Source organism: Cyanistes caeruleus, chromosome 1, assembly GCF_971803275.1.
Source record: "Cyanistes caeruleus chromosome 1, bCyaCae1.hap1.1, whole genome shotgun sequence".
Classification (NCBI taxonomy): Eukaryota; Metazoa; Chordata; class Aves; order Passeriformes; family Paridae; genus Cyanistes; species Cyanistes caeruleus.
In genome coordinates, this window is record NC_141701.1 from 83,274,651 (window position 1) to 83,292,932 (window position 18,282).

General features: G+C 38.6%; 1 protein-coding gene across 3 annotated transcripts in view; it reads right to left on the bottom strand.

The window, feature by feature from the left end:
- Nucleotides 1-18,282, bottom strand: part of PIGN (phosphatidylinositol glycan anchor biosynthesis class N) — a 99,028-nt gene that overhangs the window by 46,062 nt on the left and 34,684 nt on the right. For all 3 annotated transcript variants that reach the window (XM_086899155.1, XM_086899164.1, XM_086899168.1), the window contains 5 exons: nt 18,043-18,159; nt 14,029-14,069; nt 12,469-12,528; nt 11,314-11,406; nt 9,034-9,089 (listed from right to left, as the gene is read on the bottom strand). In XM_086899155.1, coding sequence (XP_086755281.1) covers nt 9,034-9,089; nt 11,314-11,406; nt 12,469-12,528; nt 14,029-14,069; nt 18,043-18,159 — 367 coding nt within the window. The remainder of the gene's footprint in view (nt 1-9,033; nt 9,090-11,313; nt 11,407-12,468; nt 12,529-14,028; nt 14,070-18,042; nt 18,160-18,282) is intronic.

Here is an 18,282-nt window from a genome sequence, read left to right on the forward strand (position 1 = left end):
CAAAGACTGAGTTCATTCAACAAAATGTGAAAAACCAACCAAATAAATACTTCAAAAATCAAAGTCTGGAACTATGATACCTTTTTGTTGAACTTTCTGTGCAATACAGAGTACATGATGTTACCTGGGGTGATAATCAGGAAAAGGAAAGCTGTTACAGTTCTATTGACCTCAGCAAATTACCTATTTACATGAATTTTAAAGGCCAAAAGCCTTTAAAATGCATTTTTCAAAATGAAGTCAATTCCAATTCTTTAGATGTGCCTTTTCAGAAGAAAGAACTGTTTTACTGTTCTTAGTATCTGCCAAAGACAAATTGAAAGCATGTACTATGAGATAAAGAGACAATCCTTTGCATACATTTTAGTTTTGATCAAAGAGTGAAGCTTCAAATACTAAACAATTTGGTGGGTAACTCAGTGATCCTTAATCTGTTTAGAAGGCCTTAATTTTACTAGTTTATTAAAATATTTTCAGGCAAGCTGCTAAAAGAACAAGTCCTAAAAAACTTCATTTTCATAATTAGAAGATGCATGTTGATTACAGATTTTAAAAATTACAGCCACAGTTTTAGTATTCTAAAGTTATGCTTTTTAAAAGAAAATGTGCTCTACATAAGCCTACACTGAAGGGTTTATTGCAGCTTCATAAAGCCCAGAACCCATAATATTCCCTATCCCAACTTAATCTATTCTCTTTGCTCCTGCTGTTCCACTGCCAGGACTTTCAGTTTTGGAGGGTCTAAATTTTAAGTGGGTTTCTGTATTTCTGTATTTTCGGACTACTGTGTTAAATTTTTAGTCAGGAAGTCTAGTTGTAGGGTTGTAGTAAGTTATCCTTGCAACTCAATTATCCTTTTTCTTTTAAGAAGCATTAAAAAGCACTGCTGGCACTCCAAAAGAAAGGAAAGGATTAAGAAAGTCAATAAGAGGTTTCTGGTTTTGTTCTTTAAAGCATAATGAAATGAAAGGAGGGGACACACATTTCCACAGGCCAAAGGTAGCAAAAAGTATATTTACTGACACATTGCAGAAGCCTGTCAGTACATCTGTGCTTTTGTATTCATCACATACACAAACATGCAGAGGAGGCCAGCAGGACATCAGTGAACCCACAGGAAATGGTCTGACTGCTAATGCTCTAACCCTGGCCTGTCAAGTCTCAGAAATTAAAACAGCCTTTAATATTCACAAATCAGAATCCCTGATGTAGCATATTCAACAGCATTGTGCCTTAGGATATTTATGTAAATCCTTTAGATAACAAAGATGAGAGAAAAAGGAACTGACAACTAAACTGCCAGCTACCAATTCACTGAACAGAGAAGCAATTAAGGTAACTGGGCTGCACACAGCATATTTTGCATGTAAACTACCATGGCAAGAGCTTCAGAGATCCAGAGGCCAGAAGGGAGGAGGCCACACTCTGAAACTGTCCCTCTGGCACTCTTAAAGCAGAATTGAGGAGCTGGATGCAGGGATCTTCCAAGAGCAGGGATCTTGTCCAGAAAGTCATAGCAGGACATGATTCCGCAGCCCTGGAAAGGGAAACTACTTTTCAGAGAAGGTGGAAGATCCTTGAAGGAAAAGAAAGGCACCATTTTTCAAGTCTCTTCTATTTTAGTACTACAGGGGAGTACTAAAATACTGCACTACTGTGCTGACTTTACGTAACAACACCCTGTCAATGCTGCAAGTGGGTCCTCACCTCTGCAAGACACATGATGATTTATGTCAACGACTTATGTATGATTTATGACAATGAGCTGGATCTAGGTATCTGCAGTGCTGTGGCTATGTGTGTATGTTATATACCACAGCTCCTCTTCAGTTCCACAATCCTACATGCCCATCCTAAACTCAAGTGACCATTTTTCAAGCAGCTGCATCCAGACCAGGCAGCTTGTGCTGTGCTGGGCAAGTACCTATTAGCAGGGCCCCATGGCCACCAAAATATGCCTGGGACACCACCCATACTGATCCTGACCAGAAGACCATCATACATCAAGGAGTCAATGATCCACATACCCTAAATCAGGCCCAGGCCTGTGGTGCCCACATACCTTGGCCATGGGACAGACCCAGTCAGCTGGTAGGAAGAGAGAAGCCTGCAGGCAATTCCCACACCATAGCAGGGATTACACTGCCTACCTGTCCTCATGCATGTAAGAGCTGCAAGAAGTTCTCATGTGAACCTCCTTTCCATCTGACAGTAGAAATTATCACCAGAGTTGATTTCTTGATAGAAAATCATACAGCAGCTTGAATGACCAAAACAAGGGAACATCTCCACAGCCAGCACCTGTGTGGCACTGTCAGAAAACTGATCCAACACTCCCCAGATACAGGGTACCCAGCACCTGAAGGGATGTATGATTTACTTGCTATCTCCCATTCATTTTATAGCATTAAAACATTTCATTTTATTAAGCTATTTGTTATTGGGCCTTTCTTACTGAGATCCAGAAAAAGCCTTATACTCTGCCCCTTACCTCATGCCCCAGAACAGAGCATTGTGTCCATCCCCTCCTACCATCAGCTGCAAATCCTCCCTCACCGTCATTGCACAAAGCCTCACAAGTTCCACAAAAAGGCCAAAAGGATTTAATACAAGGAAACAGAAAAATGTACATTAATCTTGTGATATTTTATCTTATGCACCAGACTTTTAGTTCCTCCTAAAAACCTTACCTACTTCCTACTTGATAGTAAATCCAATTACATCCAGTCCTCCTGCGCAGAAGCCGCTGCCAGTCAGCTTTTCATGTTCAAACTAAAAGCTCCTGAGTGCACTGCTGAAACTCAAGACCAGTAGGATGTCTACCTTCTAAGAGGATTGCATCCTCCCTGAGCAGCAGTGTGCTTCAGACATGGCCCGTTCAGTGAGAAAGAAGCTGACATTTTTGCCGAAGAACAGGCATTGCTTTTTCCCTGAAGAGATAATACCTTTACTATTTAATCAGGAGGGCTTTTTGTAAGAAATAATGCAAAGACATTATTTTCATTTGAGCACTTTGTCTCTACAGCACTGCAGTTCTGTTTTTTGATGTATATACACAGGGTCTTAAAGCCAAGGGTGGAGGGAAGAGGGCTGCCAGTCTGCCTCCCAACACCAGCAGGCTAAAGGAAACCACACCAGACCATCTTGTACCAGCAGTCCCAGTAGCAGCCCTGTGCCTAGATTCACACCTGATAACACAATGGGGACAAAGTGGAGAAAGGGAAAAGCTGGCTGCCTTTCCAGGGTTCACCTAGAATTGATAGAAGCTGCTGGCCCTTCATTCTTGACCACAGGATGAAGGGGCTGAAATCTCTTTGCAGATAAATCAGTGCTTCTGCTAAATAAAAGGTCCTCTGATGACACAAAGCATTCCAACAAATGTGCAGGGAGAATAACCACTATCAGACTATCCTTCCGTACTGCAAGATTTTCACCCTTTCCTCTTGGCATTCAATGCTTGTTGTTTGCTCTTGCAAGCGTTATCACATGTGTCACAAATATCTTACATATTACAAGTTATTTCAATAAATGTAATTTCTTTAAATAAAACAAGAATGGTATGTTTCAAACGATGTACTGACATCTTAAGGAACCCTGCCTTGCTCAATGGTGGAAAAGAAATCACTTGCTTCACTTTGATCCAAATGTCAATTTTGTGGGAATATCTATTATTTAAGTTTTGAAAGGCCATCACACAGAGCGAGCAATGTAGTACTGTATCTCCAGTCATCAGAGAAAGGAAGAAAAGAGGGATTTGTGCACATGGCAGTTTTCTGAAGTTTCTATAATCTTCAAAGACACTCTACACTCTATTTTCTTTTCTATCACTGACAAAATACATAATGTGCAATTATGTGGAAAGACTCAGTCTCCACATGATTGATACTTCCTTGCACCAAATCCATACAAATGTTTAAGGGAGTTATATCTCAATTCATACTAGAGGATAGAGCAAAGGAAGAGTTACATTCTCATATGATGAGAAGTACATTTTTATTTAATAGCTGTACACTGCACATTGAAAATGCAGTGACTGTCTATATAAATACGCAAGTTATAACTTGGTTATGCACAATAATTATTTGGTATGATTAATATGTAGCATTCAGACAATTAGGTTACTTTAAAAACACCGTATAAGTTGGTATGGGATTTTTCATATATGAGAAGATAGCTCAATATCTAGAAGATAGCTTATTTAAAGTCAAGTTTCTATTTCCTGCTAAAAAGTCCCCAACCATTATTGACAAAAACTTCAAGACATTCAATAAAAAAGCACAGCTAGCAGTAAGCAAGCACTGATTATACTTAAGCTGTTCATCTTTTGGACTCCTTTTTGTATGGTAGTTCTTAAACTACTGCTCCTGCATCTTACTGTAAGGCACCAGAACCTGAACAGCTGGAAGCACAGCCATCCCTGAAAGCACTGGGTACACCAAGACTATGCAAAAGGACTCCTGTGCTTTTACCTCATTTATTACCTTAAATCTCTTGTACCTGTTGGGACAATAAAATCGCACTAACTGGTTATGCAGATTTTAGGGCAACACTGATGCACCATTTACTCACCATACCACACTGTCCTTCTGATACTTCTTGTAGGATTACTTCCACAGGCCTGAGATGCCAACTTTGGGAATGATTTTGCAACAGTAGCATCTGGCCCCTTGGCACATTTCTCTTTGAGCTGTGCCAGCTTGGCAGATACTCTAAGGGACATCAAATGGTCAGAAACTAAGATAGTTCACTATCCTGGACATCAGTTTTCCTCTGTCAGCAGTCTTCAGATTTGTCCTCTCACTTCCTTCAAAGCATCTGGTATCTTGGCATCTCCTTTCCTTACACATAAAGGTCAAAGCATGGTGCTTTTCTTCTCAGAATTCTGAGAAAAGCCTCTGATTTTGCTAAGTAAATGGTTTTTGAAAATATGTCTTTTGTAGTTGGGGGAGAAAAAGGTAATGAGAGAAAGGAAGTGGGAAAGAAATTTCAGATAGTAACTTTTCATATATCCAACTGGAAGTGCAGGTAAGTAGTCAGTATCAGCAAGGGATACTGCGCCTTGCCTTGTAGACTCAAACACTTGGAGCTGAGTTTCTGAAATGTATTTTCAACAGTTTCACAAGTAGCCTCAGGATACACTTTTACCCAGATTTGTTCCTTGATGAAGGCACTTTGATAGAGCAGAAATGGCAGTACTGGCAGCCAGACATATCCTTATTAATAGATAGAGCTATCTAAACTCTAACCTGCCTCAAGCCTGGTCAAGTAGACACTATTGAAGTTCCTATCAGATAACACAAAGACCAGCTCCATCCTCCTTCTCATCACTGTACATCTGACAGATGGATTTCAGAGAGAGATGCAATTTATATCCAAGTAGGAAAGGGCACATATCTACTGGCCTCCTTCATTTCCTGTCTGCTATGCCTGCCACACTTCTGCTAGGGATGAGATTCCCTGTGGAAATCAGAAACTTTATACCAATTCCATATTCTTCCTCTGTTGCCAACTTCAAAAATAGGCTAATTTTATCCATATATATGTGTGCACTAGCTTAATGCTTTTGGTGCAATATATTCAACATACAACTCAAACACTAGTTTTTGAGTCATTGCAGCTGGAGGTCATGAACAGTTTCCTACTCACTCAGTAATAAAACACCTGAAAATCAAACCAGAAACCAGGATTTTTTTCCCTCAGAATATTAAAACAAAGCTTTTAATGCTATTTCTGACTGAAAAATTAGGTCCAGGTTAAGTTTCTGTTAAGTTGCAATTTCTACAGAACACATTGTGAATATATCCTCTCCTCTCCCCCTACTCTGAAAACTACATATTCATTAGTAATTGCACCTCTAAAACCAGATTGTCCCAATCTGAAATTCTAGACTCAGATTTCTTCTGGAGCTCATATCTACATTTCTATTATACAGAATTTATTCAACTACATCTTTAAATAATTTAAGAAATTCGGTTCTTAGAGATATCTTCGTTCATTTTCAGGTCACAAAGTTGCTGAAATAACGCAAAATCTGTAATAGTGAAAAACAAAATATTTAATATTTTCTACATAACTTCATGATCCCAAAGCACTTCAGACAGAATTACACTTCACTAACCTCCAATCAACTATGAAGGAAGAAAGCATCATATGCTGGAGCACACACTTTGTGAGCTTCAAGTTACATACTTCAGGCACCAGATGGATTAAATAAGAGTATAACTCCTTTGTACAACAACTGGAAATGAACAGAGGTGGAAGAAGTTATTTGTGTCTGAATGAAAGGACGGTAGTGCAGAAACACGGGACAGAACTGTGCTCAGCTGCAGCAGCAGGTAAGGCCAACCATAAGTTAACACAGATCAGGGTTAAACATGACATTAAACCTCAGCTGACTGGTCCTGCTACAGCTATGCAGGAACACAACCTCCATACAATTACCATGAAACACAGCACAGCACACTAATACCTCTCTTGCTCCAGGTAGGTGTCCCCACCTTTGCACTTTTAACTTCTCCTGAAAAAGTAACCATTCCCTTCTACACCGTTTTATCTACCACCAAAAAAGCATCTCAGCAAAGACAGCAGAAGGGGATGCATGAATTTCCCTCTCTCTATTCAGATTCAAGCATCATTTATGTGAAGAACAGATGTGGTTTGCATTGTACTAATGCACCTGCAGCTGAAGTTCGGGCTTGTGTTCACTGCACACACATTCAGTCATCTGCATGTGAAAGAGGGGATGGATCTATAGGCAGGTCAGGGTCTAAAACTACCCTCAGTCTCCCTTTGGTTCCTGCAAGTTGGAGCACTAGAAAGTTACTCATTGCTACTGTTTAAATATAAGTTTTTTGTTTGACCATTTCATCCCAACTATTAGTAAGAGGTTGGACAAGACCCCTTGGTAGCTACCCAGACATGAACCAAGTTTTGAAAGTCAAGGAGAGCTGTGAAGATGAATCAGAATCTGGCCAAACTACCCCCAGCACACTGTGGGTGAGTATTTACATTAGTGCACAACCATCCATGGTATGAGTCTTTTTCTGCTTTCCTAGAATGAGTAAACCACATCATCTTGAAGACACAAAGAAAGTCTCCACCCACACAACATTCCGTAAGGCAATTCACCATGGCAGTGGATTCCCTGTCTCCCACCTTCCCACCCCCACTGGCCACTCCTCAGGGCTGACAGATTCCTTGCCTTAACAGACCCTTGGCAAGTGATTAAAATCATGCCAAACTCAGAACCTTAGCTAACTAACACAAAGTTTTGTTTGCACATGTATACTCCTTTAGACACAAACCACTGATCAAGTCTGGACCCAGCTGCACCCAAACTCCCTCTGAGAAGGAGGTTAGAGTGTAAAGGGGTCTTTTCTGAATCTCACAACTCAACAGGAGGGTGTCCACAACAGCTTTATCTGACCCATCCTCTATACAGAGTAAATAATCAAGTGTACTTTGCCACTGAATCTTGCTAACCACTGTCGCATTTACTATCAAACATTGTGAAATAGTTATTGCTTCTCTCTGATAAGCGAGGTGCATCACTCCATCCATGACATTCACACATCCAAGGAACTATTTTGGCCTCAAATAAAAACCTTTCCTGGAATAACTATTAATCCAAATTTTGATTCAGAAAAAATTGAAAAGTACATAAAGAAAATTAATTTATTTTTGCAGTGGATCATACCAAAGTACCAATATGTTTATACCAAGTTTTAGTTGCATTTTCAAAGTGATAAATGCCTCTGGCATTTCCACTTAAAACAATCCAACATATCATAAAACAGGAAAGACAGCAATTTATAAAGCAATTGGTAATATTTAGTTCATTTAAAGATAAATATACCATTAGGAAAAGCACATCCTATTTTATAGAATCAGTCTTATTTCTCTAGGAAAGGTAAAATTGAAAAAGATGTGATATCAAACTAACAGTCGTTTATCAAAGAGGACTGGCCATCCTTTCCATATGGGCATTTTATTTCATACAGATCAGTAAATTCTTTGATACTGCAGCTGTCATTCAAAATTTGTTCTAAAGGATTCATTATGTGCCCAAGATTAACTTGACTTTTGTCTCTCAGACTGTCTTGAACCTTTCCCTTTGAAGGAGCGAGAGGTATAAAATAACACAGCAGTTGCCTGTTCAGACAGACAGCAATCATCTTTAACAATAAACATACTTCTCAGGAAGGGACTCAAGTACTTTTTACTGCTGCTATGATTTAAAGATCTTAATTAACATCAGTTCTATTTCCTAAAGGAAAACAGCTGCTCTTGGTGAAAAGGCATTTTTGGAGCACTCTACAGACTGTGAGCAAAACTGAACACTATCACATGCACCCATGGCAAAGCTTTTAAAAACCTTTACAGAAAAAAGGGAAAAGAAAAAGCAGCTTTAATTAGGTAAGATAGAAAGGTGAGGGGAGCGGTTCCATACATTAAAACAGAGTTCCCAGGTACACAAATCACTACAAAGACTCCTTCACAGCCCTGGGAACACTAAGACTAGGCAACACAAATGCTAAACATTGTAAGGTTCTTCCCTGGATGCAATGCATTTCATTTATTCTCCATGAGAATTTAAGTCACAGAAAAAACAATTCTTAGTTCAACTTTTACATAAATATAAATTAAAAGATTGCACTTCCTGACCCTATATGGACTTATATCTCCCAAAGAATGCTGGAAAACCCATAGCAAAAAAAAAAAAAAAAAAAAAAAAAAAAAAGTGAAAATTACTGTGTAATCCAAATAGCTATACTGTAAAAAAAAAAAAGCTTAGACAAATAACCCTTAATGGAAATTTTGATGTTAGATTTTGAAAATAAAATTTATCTTAAATTTCTGGTGAGAAGTAACAGTTAACTGCACAGAGTTCTAGTGCAAAGTTTCATAGTCAGATAAACTCTACCATCTAAAAAAAGACTTAGGAGACTGAATGTGTTGTTGCAGCTCACTGAAATACCAAAGGAAGTGATAAGACAATCAGGTAAAAAATACATAATTTTTACAGACACTTACTTGAATGGTGTGAACAGAAATGACAATGTGGTTTCCTTTTTCTGACTCATCTTAACCTGCACAAAACAGCATTAAATCATTACATGCAAATTGCAACAAGACTAAATATTGTATCAGGAACTAAACTACAAAAAAATCACAGATTTCTAGGACTTTGGAAAATGAATGAAGACACAATGTCAATATGCTGTCCATGAAACTGGGTGCTATACTCCAGTATGCACAACTCCTCTGAATTCCTGGAAACCCAGGCCTGTTCTAAAGTAAATACATAAACCATGCTCCAGCCACTGCTTTTCTCAGAAGGACTTTTACAGTTTGCAGGATACAAAGAAGATATGGCTAAAAGTGCTACCAGGCTTCAGTGATAACCTCCCTCAATGAAACGAGCACCATTTATGCCAGACAGGCACCAGTACACTGTAGCAAATACTGCCAAAGCAATGCTGTAAATCAATTAACCAGCACATGGATAAAATAAAAAAGGTTTTGAAGCCATCAGAGCCACTTTGCCCAAAGTCCTCCAAAATATCTTTAAGCCCTCCTGCAGCTGCCTGACTCAAGTCTGTCTGTTGGCATAATGTGCAGTCAGGAACTTCCTAAGCACACTACTTGTAAAATCTGACAGCTAGAAGTAGCAACCCACACATTTCATTCTATTCATCCATGGCATCATCTCCAGGGAGCACAAATTGTGGTCAGGTCAGTCCACCACAGGAAAAGTGAAAATCTATTTGGCATGTCTAAGCCAGTGCACTATTTCTGCTTCAGCAGTGAAACATACAGGAAATTCAGACAGCATCATTCCAAAACAAACTGTTGGCTAAAAACAAGCCAACAACAACAACGATAACATAGCACTGCAGAACAACAGAACAAAAGTATGCTCAAAGGAAAGGAGAAGCAGAACTACTTCATTTTTAAAATCATCTCCTGTTCTTAGCAGACACGAAGTAGAGAGCGAGTGTTCAATCACAAACAGCAGCCAGAGCTTTATTTCATGAGGCAGAAGCCTTTATTTTGGGGTTTTCAACCCTTTTTATAAGGTGCTCTGATACAAGTTAACTTGATTGGTACAAAGAACAATACCTCCCTCATCCCATTGGTGGGACAGGAGAAAAACACTCTCAGAACACCAGTGTCTGTTTTGGGAAACTAAAACCTTGTTTTCATAATAGTCCTTGAGAGAGAAAACAGTCCCCAAAAGACTTGCCCTTGGGAACAGATCAGCCCCTGAGAGCTTGAAACTTCCTCAGGTTCAGGAAATCACATCCACAATATCCAAGATGCCAATTTAAGTGAAAAGACCTGAGTCATCCTTAATTCTTAAAGCAGAGATCTTCCAGCTGCAGAGGTGATATCAGCATGCTTGAAATTTCACGTCCAACCCCACCAGCCACTTTCCCTGTTACATGTCAGCTCTCCACCATATTTTTGAAACTGATTCTGCTTCTGACCGCCACCCTGGTACCCACACCTTTGTTAATCTGGCATTCAAAAGCGACAGAAGATGCTGAAGGTGCTAATCTTGTGGAGGTCATCTAATGCTAGTTCATTGTTTCACCATCATGACATGAATTTCTGAACAGGATAACAGTCCTTTTGTGTCTCAGCTTCTATCTCTGCAAGACAGTTTTCCCTCAGAGCGTTTCTATGCTTTGCCAAAACTGGGATTTTGGACAGTTCCTCACTCCACTGCTTAGTGAAACAAGAACTTTTTTTGTTTGGACCACTCAAGTGTCCTCATAATGTAATATCCAATATTAAATGAATCAAGACAGAAGCCAGAGATGAACACTTGCAAAGCAAAACAACAGATATAACAGCATTAGCTAAAAGTTAATTAGGCCACTAATTTAATTTCTTTAATGCACAGGAGCCTATTACCTTTCTGATCTGTTTGTGCACTGACCCTGATTTAAGGCCTTGTCTCCCAGCCCCCATTGAAAAGGCATTATTTCCCTTCCCCTGTACCAGCAATCATATTCTACCTACATACTGCAAGTAGGTTTACATTAGCACCAACAAAACTCACCATTTCTGTTAAGAAGCAAGAAAAAAGTTGCTCATTCTCCTTACAAAAAAACAACCAAAACTGTTTATTAAAGTCTTTCAAACTTCTTCAGGTAAGTCTCACAGCTATTCAATCAAATGAATGTGCATTCAATTTTAATCCTTTCAATTTAGCACACTATGTATAGGATAAGTCATACAATTATTTTACAAATAGCAACAACTATTATTTATATAAGTTGGGCTTTTTTACCATATGTTTAGTACCTTAAATTGCTCAAGAATCTGAACAGCGTTGGTAAACATGCTCTCTGCTTTGAAAAGAGCACTACTGTTCAGATACTCCAGAGGCAGAATTCCCTAAGGAAGAAAAACACACACATAATAAGTAAAGGTAAATTAAATGAAATAACAGGAATTCCTCTTAACTGAAATGCTGGCCAATTAAGCAGTAAGAATATTTCAAATTACTGCTGAAATAACTCATGCAACTCCTTCGAAAATACTCTTCTCACACAGATTTGCAACATCACAGGGATTGTTTGTAATATCTCAGCTTGCAAAAAACAGAATGCAAAAAACCACAAATAAAAAAAGTTGTTACTAAACTATATACTATAAAATAATATAAACTCAATCTTTAATCAGAAGCCATTTTTGATATCCTTGAAAGTCTTTCACCCAAAACCTCACTTGGCCTGCCTCAACCCAGTACTTTTGGTCGGAAAGGGAGCAGTTCCCATGCCACCCTGTGTTGGGCAGCTTTCCTCACACAACCAGCAAGGAGTGCAGGACAAAGGGACAATCCCTGGGGCAGTCTCCAGAAGAAATATTTCAAAAACCATGCTGTAAATAGGTGTTCTGTATGTGAAACTAACAGTGTGACAGCACACTAATGACATGCTAATTGTCAATTAGATATTTACAAGGCAACTTCTGGACTATGTAATAATACATGAGAGAAATTAAAAGAAAAAGCCATCTCACTGTTCACTAAATTAGAGGCACAAGATAACATCTGAGGAAAATGCACTAGTTTAATCAAGAACTAACTGAACATCAAGTTGCAGGAACTGCCTTGTTTACAGGTTTAGCTTTCATGATCAAAATCATGTGTTATTCAAACCATATTGCATTTTTACCATCCCTAAAAACAAAGTAACAAAAAACTTTTATATAGCTCAAGAGTATAAAGTTGCAGGTTACAAAAGGACCAGCTGCCATTCCAATTAAAATACATTTAAGTTTGTACTCTAAATTAAAGACATACCCATAAAACTAAAACTACAAGCAGTCTTCACACCCTAGCACACTTTTACAAATCTGTAATCCTTCCCCACACACCTCAAGTCTTGCACCCAATACCTCTTCCTCTATGGTGAACAGATCTTTATAACATAGAAAAACATTTGTACTTCTTACCACAGAGTTCAGGGGGAAAGGCACACCAATAAGGGAAGCCATCAGTGGTGCTATATCAGCCTGTGCAAACAGAAGCATTCCCATTTTAACATCGTTTCAGCCTCTAGAGCTAATAAATTCAGCTTAATTTTATCATATCTGCATTTGCAAAAGTTGATTCTGTAATACTACCAAGTTATACATACAACTCTCCTTTATAGTTTTTTTGGTTTTTAGTTTCCAGTAGTTGTGCCATTCAAAATGTGAAGCTCCACTGCTGATCAAGATTCAAAAAATATGCTTCATTTAAAAAGCAAATATAACTATGCCAGTATTTATTTGCAGGAATTCAACACCTCCTTTACTGCACTCAGAGAGGCATACCACTTTTTATGACTATTTATATGACCAAAAGAACTAATTTAATATTTACAGTTTTAAGCAGTATACTGGCTATACTGCTCTTCACAACATTCTTTATCCCAGGCTTTCACAGCACTGATTACTCACCTTCTCCCCTTCAGGGAGAATTTCTGCAGTTTTTTAATGTCCAGTCAGCCCTCAGAAAGGCCCTTGAATCTACACCAAGGCATCTCATAAAATAAGTTACCTTTTCCTTCTACTTGTGATAATAAACACTGCCTCTTACAAGGTTTATATTTTCCTTTAATATAAATCTACACACCAAAATTCTTTGTTTCTCCAGCATAAATCTGAAGAAACTAAACTGAAACCACAGGCTCTGCTACAGCCTCAGATGTATTGGGCAGACTCCAAACTATTATCTGTAGAGAACAATACACTTGGAGTGTAATGATAATTAGAAGTCTTGTTTGCTATTTTTACCCATATTCCCACATATGCTACAGGACAAAAGCTCTGTCTTTGAGAACACCATTATCTAGTACAAAGTAATACTCAAGAATCTTCTATACAATTTCAAAACAATATTGCCATTACTCCTACCAACCTTGAAAGGTAAACTAATCTCTAGTTTTGTACCAGGGCGTTGCTTAAAGAAGTTGATCCAGAACATTCCCAATCAGAACCTCCTAGCATGAGATGATTTCCCTTGTTGCGTAGGTTTGGAGTCTGTTATTCATATATTGGGTTTTGTAGGATGATGAAGCACCACGGTTTGAAAAAGCTTGTCTGATTTAGGATCAAAGGATAAGTTGTTCACCTTATTTTCTCCCTTTACAGTACTAATTATCTAAATTGCAAAATATTTGGGCCACAATCACCGAAGAAAAAACCCCACAGTTTACCACTACAGCAAGAAATTGTTTTCATTTAGTAACAGCAGCTTGGGGGACCTGGTATATTTTACTGCACTCTCCCTACAGCTGTGTGGGATCACTTTAATAAATGGTGCAATAATGCATCTTCAGGAGAAGTTGTGTGCAGCTGTCAGGCATCAACAAGCAATTTAAACATCCTCATTATGTCATTGCAGTTCCCATTTCCAGGGAAATGGTACATCGGTTTGATCATTCAAATTAAGTAAATTATTTTAAATCACACAAAACTCAAAACGTAGGGTGAAAATTTATGAACTATTAAATTAGGTATGTTTGATACCTGATTGACATCAAGCCTCTTCAAGTTCTCCAGTTTCCATTCTGCAAGAAAAAACAGAACACCTGAACAGTTAATCTACACAGATTTGAAAGGACAGTTCAAGTTCAGTTGACATTTAATATTTTGTTGCCATTTTCTGTGAAGTGTTGGTACTAAAGAAAATTATGATTTTACATTAGGATGCTAGCTCATGAAGGGTTACAGATAGAACTCAACAGGCAGAAACAACAAAATGCATTCATTTCAGTTCATATTTTCTTTTATCCAGCAGGATAAATTGCTGCCTTCAATTGTGCCCTAGATCAGTAGAAGAAGGGCCAAGGCTTTTATTTTTTTCAGCACCGTGATGTATTACCTCCTGTGCCAACTAAAAGAATCAAACTCAGATTTAGGAGATTTATAGAATCTCCTCAATAGTTTGTAAAAAAGGCTAACCCAAGGTCCTAAATGCATTGGTACAGTATGGTACAAACATTAGATCCTAAAGCTTTGGCACATCATACAAAAACCTGGTTGAAAATTATATTTTCTTGCTCTATGCTGGCCTCTAAGGAAATAAAGAGAAAATTGCCTGCTTTCTTTGGGGGTGGAGAGTTATTTAAGAAAAAGAGTTTAGCAAGGTTTGTTTTTGTTTTTTTCTTTCATACAACTGCAGTATAGCATACACTAAACTTATTTTTCAGCAATTAGCTCATACCACTGCTAGCTTTGGAAGTCTGAGTACAGGTCAGTGTTATTTGGTTCCACAAGCACCCTGAAGAGTAGACCTGTACTTTAATACTAGTGAGACAACTACAGGGAGTTCCCATGACAACATAGGGGAAGTATTAGCAGCATTAATCATCAATTCTGTTAAACTCACACCAAAAGAAACAAGTTTGCTTCCCTTTGCTTCATGGAAAAGGAAATGGACTTAAATTTCCAGAAACAGACTCTTACCCGTATTTCTATTATATAAATGAGTTGCCTGAATTCATTCTGAATTTTCCAAAGAAAAACACTGGAAAACTATCTATGCACACACAAAATGTGCCTAAGGAAGGAAGAAACTATCTCTGCTAGAGGAAACATCTCTTTTTGTCAGAAGTTGTTTCATCTCCATGTGCCCTATTCAGATATTCCAAAATGCAGAACTGAAGACATCTGCTTTGGACCAGTAGCCACAGGACACTGAGCCCAAGAACTCCTAAGGACTGGGACACCCCTACAGACTGGCCAGCCCAGGCTGTACTCCCAGGAGTAAGGCATCTTGGCTGGAGATGCTGCCTGCACTAATTTATGATTCCAGCTCACTGTCTAGGTTTCCTGCACAGTCCTCAGCAGTTTTCCACCCACTTTATAGAGGGGTTTTTTGGCCTTTATCCTGCCCTGCTTTCACTGCAGCCCACTGGCCTGTCAGATGCATACAATATTGGAAAACAGCAAGGAAGTGCCAGTTCAAAAATAAGCTGGGGATGAGGCTACATGAACCAAAGAAAATCTCACATAAAACATCACAGAAGCCAAACTAGAGGAGGGCACACTGAGCTCCCTCAGCTGTGGCAATGCGGGCTGAGCCCCCTACAAACCAGTCTTGTGTATAATGTCATCAAGCACCCCACATCCTGATGCTGCAGGAGGTTGTGCCTTCACTCACAAGCTCCTCTGGGCTTGTGCCCCAGGGCCAACCATCAGCCCATGAGGAGCTAGAGAGAAGTTCTGTATTCTCTTTCTTTCTGAAGGGTCAAACCAGTGGCCAAATGGGTAATATCACATGTTGCCCACAGGATGCAAGGCTGCCATAACAAATCTTTCCAAGAGGATTGCATGATCAGGCCTGAGGGAAGGCAGAGCACAGGTGATGAAACTGATGAGGAGAAGGCTGTCAACCCAGAGCAGACTCCGTGCCCTTCTGGCCATGCAAGAAGCACATTAATCAAAAACCTGTGACAAACTGGACAGGCTAAGTCCTGTCTGTTGGCACTGCCTTTGGGGGGGTATGAATCCTCCATGGCAACAATGAGAAGAAAGACAATTTATTGAGCTGCCTACAGCGTGCTTGCACTGAACACAGCATAAGAAGTTTGTCAGCATTAGCAATGTTCTGTCAATATTTCCATAAACACTTGACTCAGAGAAATTAGAAAGGATTGTCAATAGATGAAAGAACTTGAACACTGGAGCATGCAACAAGAAATGTAAGCCTGACACCTGCATACATCAGTGACACAGCACTCTTGAAAACACCCTCCTCCCCTGCACACAGTCACAGCTGGAGCTGTATGGAGCAGGAAAGACAGCCTCAAAGAACTTTTCAAGACAACTCTTTTAAACAGAGTTTGTTTTCTTTTAAACTCTTTTTTCTTTTATACATTAACTTTGTGAAAATATCTGGGATTGCAACAATGGAGAAGCTTAACTGTATTGATCTGTGCAAGCCTAAGTTCCATTTCAACAATTTTCTCTTCACTTCTAAGCTACGTAACCCACTACAAGCTCTGAAGTACTACCATAGAGAGAACGGTCACTTTTTAAGAAGATACTTATTACCCAAATGGAAATTCAAACTCCCAAGATACTCAGAGCATCTCAAATCTCCAATAGATATCATCCTTGGCAATTAAGAATCTGTAAGGTTAGTGTCTAAACAAAGCAACAACATGCTTGACAGATGCAAAGCTAGTAAAAAATGAATGGAGCCATTTCTGATGTTTGCTTCGGTGTGCTTGTTTTTTTGTGTGGTTATTTGGTTTGCTGGGTTTTTTTTTAACCATCAGAAGGACAATACGAAGCAGGCACAGCAGGGTGCAGACAAATGCTGTCCTTTAAGTAAATGCACATTGCCTAACAGATGAGGGCCATATAGCTTTCCTTATTGTGCACCTGGAAGTCAGCTCAATGCTCATCTTTTTTGAAATCTCTCACACCATTTTCATCATGATTTGAATTCAGATGCTGACGTTTGTACTAAAGCTGCTGAGAATTAAAGAAACTGACAGATGTAAAGTTAATCTATTATAGATCAACCCTTAGACATCAAATGTCCTTAAAAATCTAGCAGATCAGCCATCATAGATGCCAAAATCAGTTGTTTTATTCTTTTTTCTATTTTTTTTCTACAACTCATTTTCAATTTTATCACAGATGCCATAGTTTTATAGCAGCAGTTAGGTGCAAAGAGTGAAATGTTACCACCATCTATTTCTGTAACAACCTAATCTGTTACCCAATACCTTCATGAGAGCAGAGGGTGGAGTTAAAACCTCCAGGTGAAGCAATTTTTGCCTGTTTTCTCTAATGTACCTTGACAAACAATCCAATTAAATAGAAAGTTATTACCTCATTGATTGTGAGCAATAACCCAAGACTCAAGCTATCTTAAGGAACAGAACAGGCTACAAGAATGGAGCATGTCAAAGAGGAACAATTTAATCACATGTTAAAGACTCTCTAACCCCACTGATATTTTAGTGTTTATTGCATTATGTATGTGAAATAATGGAAATCCATTATTTTTAAAAAGTTTACTCTTAAATAAATTATAAAAGGGAAAAATAACAGTGAAGAATCACAGTCTTTCATTGAGAAAAGCCATTTACATTTGCACAATAGCTACAAGGATGCAAATGAGACAAGACAGCCCCTGGAAAGTCCACAGGGTTCTGCTGTGAAGTTAGAAACTCATCTTTGAACTTGTCAACTTATGGTGTTTCTGTACAAACAGCATTCATCCACTGGGAGATCCTAAAAATTAAGTCTCCTCTGGAAGTAAGTTTTAGGAGCATGAATAGCCTGCTGTCAACAAAGAGAGAAAGTTTTCAATTCTATGATTAGAAAAGAAAACTGACTGATGTTATCCACCCAATTTAGCAGTAGCTTCATTAGGCATATCCTGCCCCTTTTCTTTACACACCACACAAAGCAAATCATACTTAGTGAAATGGAAAAGAAGTTAGTGAAGATCACCAGGTGTAATGGTTAAAAACATATCCACTTCCAGCAGAATCTTTCACTTAAGTTTTATATTTTACCTACCTTTCAAAAAATTGTCTTGAAAGAACTGGGAAGTAACTTTCTGTGGATAATTTACCCCAGCACCCCATACAATCAGTGGTGTTAAAGTTTCTGAGGGATGACCAGCTCCATGGGATCCTAAGATACATCAAACAAAAATAAATAGAAATTTTAAGACATGTGCTGTAAAAACAAACAAATCTACATGCAATAAAAATATGCACATATGTACTAAGCTCTTGTTACAGACAACTTTTACTA